Source organism: Loa loa (genome assembly GCF_000183805.2).
Source record: "Loa loa unplaced genomic scaffold supercont3.237, whole genome shotgun sequence".
Classification (NCBI taxonomy): Eukaryota; Metazoa; Nematoda; class Chromadorea; order Rhabditida; family Onchocercidae; genus Loa; species Loa loa.
The window spans coordinates 10,603-17,885 of record NW_018108417.1 but is presented as its reverse complement, the minus strand read 5'-3'; the positions used below and the strand labels follow the sequence as shown (position 1 = coordinate 17,885).

General features: G+C 25.5%; 1 protein-coding gene across 1 annotated transcript in view; it reads left to right on the top strand.

Moving 5' to 3' along the window:
• LOAG_18246 (calpain-5) overlaps positions 1 to 4,554 on the top strand; it is a gene marked incomplete at both ends in the record, with an annotated part of 7,191 nt that extends 2,637 nt beyond the window's left edge. Inside the window, 8 exons of the mRNA XM_020450910.1 lie at positions 570 to 762; positions 1,092 to 1,313; positions 1,827 to 1,885; positions 2,104 to 2,308; positions 2,904 to 3,056; positions 3,314 to 3,593; positions 3,908 to 4,010; positions 4,356 to 4,554. Of these exons, the coding sequence (XP_020305359.1) occupies positions 570 to 762; positions 1,092 to 1,313; positions 1,827 to 1,885; positions 2,104 to 2,308; positions 2,904 to 3,056; positions 3,314 to 3,593; positions 3,908 to 4,010; positions 4,356 to 4,554 (1,414 nt within the window). The remainder of the gene's footprint in view (positions 1 to 569; positions 763 to 1,091; positions 1,314 to 1,826; positions 1,886 to 2,103; positions 2,309 to 2,903; positions 3,057 to 3,313; positions 3,594 to 3,907; positions 4,011 to 4,355) is intronic.
• Positions 4,555 to 7,283: the final 2,729 nt, after the last annotated feature.

Genomic DNA, 7,283 nt, shown 5'->3' with positions numbered 1-7,283 from the left:
AAAATTTGTATTTGTTGTAATAATTTTTGAGCTATTCAAAATTTGATTTATTGATAATAATTCTTTGTTGCAACTGTTTTTTCCCAGCAATAATTTACAATGATTATGATGAAATTTGAAATATTATATATTTTCAATAAACGATGATAATGATTATGATAATCTTATATTTGTGATAATCTTATGATTATGATAATCTTATGATAATCTTATATTTGTGATAATCTTATGATTATGATAATCTTATGATAATCTTATATTTGTGATAATCTTATGATAGCTAAAATTTGAAATATTTTGAAATGAATATTTTTAATATAACTTTTTACAATATTCATTAATTATTTCTTAAAATTTTACCACCATTTATGACCTCTTCATGAAATCTTTTCAAAAATTCTTTAATATTTGATCTCATTATAGCAATGTAATGTTAGCTTTTTTTCCTTTTTTCAATAACAGAACAAAATTCATGCATTCCTACCTAATCTATGATCAAAAATTTGAACTTTACCCTTTGCTAATATAAAAATAAACTTTATAATGAAATGAAAATTTTAATATTTCAGATTGTACGGTTGTTATGAGAATTTAGTTGGTGGTCAATTAGCTGATGCATTGGAAGATATCTCAGGTGGTGTAACTGAAACAATTAATGTTCAAAAACAATTAATAAACGATCCGAGTGATTCATCAGGAAAATTGTTTCATACAATTAAAGAAGCTTTTGATCAACAAGCGCTTATCATTGCTGCAATCGCTGTACGCTCAATGTATGATAATAACTGTATAGCTGATACTGTCACCTCTTTTTGTACAAAAAAAAAAAAAATTTAACACAAACTGGTTTCAATTAAATTTATCAATTTGAATTCCTAAATTTAGCACGTGTATGCTTATTTTTACATTAGCTCAAATATACGAATTAATTAGAAATTTACTTCAATATGTTTAAACTTATACCATTGATAAAATCATTGTATATTTTAATTTTAATTTAACTCCTTTCTATCTAAGGTTATTTCAAAAAGGCTTTAAATTTAATATTTCAAACTATTGAAAGTTTTTAAGATTTTTTTTTCTTTTTTAAGGCTAAAAATAAGGAAGAAATTGAAGAAACACTGGAATGTGGTCTAGTAAAAGGTCATGCATATGCAGTTACTGCAGTACGTTTCATCGAATTGAATACCAAAAATCGTTCATTCTTATTTTTCACTACAGCAAGACGTCAGATGATGATACGTTTACAGAATCCATGGGGTGAAAAAGAATGGAATGGACCATGGTCAGATGGATCAAAAGAATGGGAACAGGTAAGATTCTTTTCCAATATCTTCTAGTATTTTATGCTTTAATGATAAATTTTGGCGGTAAATTTCTTTTCATTATCTTTTAGTCTTTTTACACTCAAATGCTAACCATTGAAGATTTAGCATATTATTGCTACGTCATTGTATAATTTGAATCTCTTTATGGAAATTAATAAATTACCTTTAACTGTGCAATATATTGAATATTGACCATTTTTTTTTCTCCAATTTACTTGATCAATGATTAATTGATTAATGATTAATGATTAATTCATTGATTTTTAATAACTTATCTTCTTGATATTTTTCAAGTTAGATAAATCTCACTCCTTGCCTGAATGTCGCCTAAGTGTCACTTAAATTAATGTCATAATGATAGGATAAATTCAGAAAAGATTTTCTTTGTAAAATTTTTTGAATTATTTAATTTTAAATAAGAGCAGGTTTGATTTTTTTCTCCTCAAGAAAATTCTTGTATTATATAAAAATGGAAAGGATTTTTTTTTTCTTTTTCAGGTAACAGATGAACATAAGTTGGAACTCGGTATTACCGTTGAAGAGGATGGCGATTTTTGGTACTCATTTCTGCTATTTCTTTAATTATTTGATGATTATGATAAGCCATTAAAGTGTTTATTAAGCAAAAATAAATTTTCGACAAACTATTCATAATTTGTTTGAAACTTTTAACTTCACTATTACTATTGCCAGTTTATTGATTATATACAGTAATCTATCGGGATTTAAATGCATGTAGATGATACAGTATATATCGAATGTACGAAATTTGTAGGATGCCATGGAATGAATTTATCCGTTATTTTACGGATCTCAGTGTCTGTCAACTTTTCAATACCTCATTATTCAATTTTGGTCCGAAATTTTATGAATGGAAATTTTTTGATGAATGGAAATCAAATAATGCTAGACAAGGTGCATTAAATGATCGAGCTGGTGGATGTATCAATTTTATGGCAACATTTTGTTGTAATCCACAGGTTTTGATATTTCATCTATTAATCATAGAAATAAAATTTCTTCAAAAATCTTTTGTAAAATTTAAAGAAAGACCTGATAATACTGATGATAGTGAAAATTTTTAATGGAATAAAAAGGATGACGATAGTTTGACATCTAATTTTTGTTGCAATAAATGATGACTAACAAATGTATGAATATATTTTATTTAATCAAATATGCAATATGAAGCTACCAATAGTTTAGCAATTAATGGAGATTTATATACTTTTATTTCAAATGAATCATTTAAATTTAATTCATCTTAGAGGTGCTTCATTGCTTCGAAGAAGTACTACGTTTGAGTTACTGAATTGATTTCTTTCTTTTTTTTTATTAATATGAACTTAATTTCAATATTGATTTTAATTTTTAATATGAGTTAAAACAATGCTTTCATAAAACAATTTTTCCTTTTTTTTTTTATTCATCTAATAATGTGCAAAAGAAAATCCTTTCTTGTTTTCCACTCCATTATTCATGAATTCATTTCAGATTGATAAAATGATTTCAAATTATTGATAAGTATCATAATACATTGAGATAATAAGTTTGATTAATACTGCTACATTTCAGTATCGATTTGATATTGATGTTGACGATTCTGAGGTACGATTTGCATTAACACAAAAAGTAAAGAATGAAGGTGAGAAACACCGTGAACCTTTGGTAACCATCGGGATGCATTTAATGAAAGTAGAAGATAATCGAATATACAGGATACATCAGGTTTGTTATTAGTATAAATTACCTGTGCGTTAAAGTTGAAAAAAATTTTCAGGGAATAATTAAATGTATTTTTCTTTTGCAAAATATATCAAATGTTTGTTGTTAAAACAACTTCAAGATGATTGTTATTGAAAATTCATTTCATTTAACTTTTTCAAAAAAGTGATTATAAGATTATTCAATAGTTTGAAATGTAAGAATGCTTAAATTATTTGGAAAGGATAAATCAATTTCATGGAAGATGAATTTGCTTTCAGCCAATAAATCCGGTGATAACATCAGATTATAACAATGGTCGTTCAGCTTATTTACACTGTCAAAATTTACGACAAGGCCGTTACATTCTCTTACCAACAACATTTGCACCCCTCGAATTTGCTGAATTTTTGCTTCGAATTTATTCGGAACGAAATATCGCTCCTCGAGCACTCAAAAAAAATACACCCAATCACCGAGGATTGTTTTCTTGTAAAAAAGTGAACTCTATTACTCGAATTACTGTCATTGGTGTGGAATTAAATAACATAAATGAAGGAGGTTTGCTTGTTAACTTTTTGAATACAATCAAAAATTAATTAGTTTTTAAATTGGGGAGAATATTTCAATTTTTATTAAATAACCAAGACTTAAATTATTTAAATTCAATTTGTTGATTTATTGAGCTTAAGATTTATCTAAAAATTTGCATATTTCTTGTTTCATTATATGATTTCCTTCTTTTTTTTTTTGCTAATTTTCGAATACTATTTGTCATCACATGGCGCTTTTATCATTAAATCATAACATTTTCTGCTCGCAAATTTACAACAATATATGAAAGATGTATCAAATAACTTAATTATTATTTGTAGCAATACGCACATATGTTGTTATCAGTTGTGATAAGGAATCGGTACGAACGAGAATAGTTGAAGGTACTAAAGCTTTCTGGAATCAATGCTTCATTTTTTATAGGTTTGATTTTCAACATCATCCATTCATATTTTAAATTAAATTTATAACTTGAAAATGATTTTTCTTTTTCTACAGCAGAAGAAAGTTTGTATATTAATTGGACAATTAAATGATAACAACTATACATAGCTACTGGTACAAGAGAAGTCTCATGATCCTGTTATCATTATTAGTTTGCTGTTAATGATCAATAGGAGCTGTTTGAAATTTCAAACACTTATATCAAATGTTATGATATTATACTGATAATTTAAATAAACATGTTATGTCATGATATTATACTGATAATTTTTCGGTGTTATGATATTATACTGATAATTTAAATAAACATATCTTGCATTTTAGGAGAGATATGACTTATAAGTTTGTAATAGAATTAATGGAAAATCGAATAATTCATGATCGAACTTTGGGTGTAGTACATATTATGGGAAATGTTGATAATGATACGCAATCTTTGGAATATGATATTATCGCTGAAAATCAATCAATTGGTAGCTTAAGTGTCACCATACAATCCTATGATGATCCAATATATTTGTGATTGGTTAAATCATCACAATACTTATTTCAATATTTGAAATAAAAATGAAAATGTTTCATCCTTAATTGTTTGATCATTACTGATATGACACTTTTCTTTTCATCATTTCATATTTTTTAACAGTATAGCTTAATATATAATAATGAAAAAATAAATATTTGAAATAAATATCTGATTGAAATTGGTTTGAAATTGTTAAATGAAATAAACAATTTGTTGTGATTTCGTCTCTCTTACAAATATGAAAACAAAATATTTGTTGCATTTATTTAGATAAATTTTCAATCTTTTAAATTATTCATTTCTCACTGAAATACGAAATATTCCAATATGAATTTCCATACTGTAATTTCTTAAAATTTCATAATTCCTGAATACAAATGGACGTATTTAATGAGCATTATTTAGATCCTGAAATTGAGGACAAAAAGAAAGGTGACAATTAATTGTGAATAGTTACTTTCACAATCATACCCAACCATTTTTGGATACGAACAGATTTTACAGCAATACTGTAATCATTAGTCATGTTTAAAGACTGATATCTTTTGATTATCTTTATGATAAAGCTGTGAAACTTTTTCGGAGTTAGTTTATCACTGCTTATCATTACATTTATGCCACAGCAAAATTCCAATACAAATTTAATAAAGTAATATACAGGATAATAACAGATGCCATCTTATTTTGCATATCATTAGTAATGTAAGATAAAATAAACCAGTATACAATTGGCAACAATAATTTTGCAAATGAATTGTTGAACTATGACCTTTACTATTTGTGTTATTGAAATGAAGCTATAAAAATTGCTAAGAAGTTATATTAATTTATTAAATGAAAAAGTGAACAATCATTTGTGAGAATTTTATTTTCATCATTTCCTTAACTGTTCTACTGGAAAGTTCTACAAACTGTTTTCTGTCTCTCTTTCACATTTCAATTGATTACTGATAACAATCGAGTTTATCTGATAAATGGCTTAGAAACACAAAATTAGCATTCAAAATGTTATTCGTTTAAATTGTATTCTTTAAATATTTATCATTTTTCAATTTAATTTTCATCATTTTTTTGACTATTCCACTGGAAAGTTATCATTTTTTTATCATTTTTTACGATATCACATTTTTTATGTCATAAAACTATCATTTCATGACCATGGATGACTATGTAAGGTTATCTCAGAGTTAATTAACACATAAAATGATAATTAGTTACTCATTAAACGACAATCTGAGGCAAACTTCTCATGATATCGAATTGTCGTTGGCTATTGTCACAAACATAGGAAATTAACTTAGGAAATATTACCTGTCATCTTCAAATACGTGTCATCTGTTAGTGAAATAATTCAGTTAAAAGTATAAATTGTAAATTAATTAATTGAGATTTCATGATATTTTACAAAGTTTTTCATTTCAGTAAGCGAGCAATTATAAAATTAAATGCGAAGAACTAAGCTTAAAGTTAATTAAACTCATTAAACTCACTAATTAAACTGAACCATATCATAGTAATTTCATTGATATTAAAGTAATTCTTAAACTCCAAATACCTTTCATTTACGATAAGCTAATTAAAATTTTAGATAAGAATAAAGAAATGGAAAGAATGAGGGAAAGATGCTAAGATTAAATTAGCAAAGAAAATAGTAGTAAGTAGAGTGAAAATTAAAATTTTGAAAAAAAAACTATTTGATAAAATGGAGAAAGAGACTTCTTAAATGAATTAATCCTTCTTTAAACCAATATTCCTTTTCTTTAGCTTTACTTAATAAATACCTTTACCACTCAGATTCTTTTCAATTTCAATTTCCAGTACTGAATTTAAAATGCTCAAATTATCAGTTCGCAATAAGTTCCCATAAAAGTTAATTCATCTATAAATTATTCAAGTCTAAACTTTAACTAACCAATTAAAAAAATGATAATTCATATTCAGATCTAATTATGACTAAATAATTAGGTCGTTCCAAGTGTATTAAAAGAGAAATGATAATTGAAATTAAAATCTAGTTTTAACTAATTAATTAAATCTTTCCCAGTGTATTAAAATACGAATGGTAATTCAAATTCAAATTTAATCTTGATTAATTAATTAAATCATTCCCAGTATATTGAAATATATGTATTACTTTATATTGTAATATCAAAAATGTTATCCAAACGGTTTCATTTTTTCAATAAAGAGACAATCATTGATATTTCATTTTTACTCTTTTTAGGGTCAACTCTTTTTAGTGTCAACTTCGACAATCTTTTTTTTATGAAATAGTTTATCAAAAAAAGATTAAATCATTCGTTTGATTATTTATTAACACAAAATTTGTTAATGTTAGATACTAAAAGTTGTTTAAACTGGCCAAGGCATGAAATTATCATTGGCCATTGATCGATTGGTTTGGCCATTTTATATTTTCTCCCCTATGAATTGGTTGGTGCAAAAATATTGTTTATCGTATGAAAAGTGAATTATTTACTTCCATTAAAATAATAATTGATTGTCACAAAAAGTTGACAATTTCCTTGGGAATAAATCATAAAGTAATTTCCATTTTCACAACCATTTGGTCATTTTGTTATTAAAAAAGGAAAAAAAGGACAAAAATATTTTTTCAATAATTGTAGCATCTAAAATGATGCTAAATATAATGTATTATCAGTGTTATCAGTGTTATCAGTATAACATTATATCAGGAAGTACTTTTAGTAATGATTGTTTGAAAG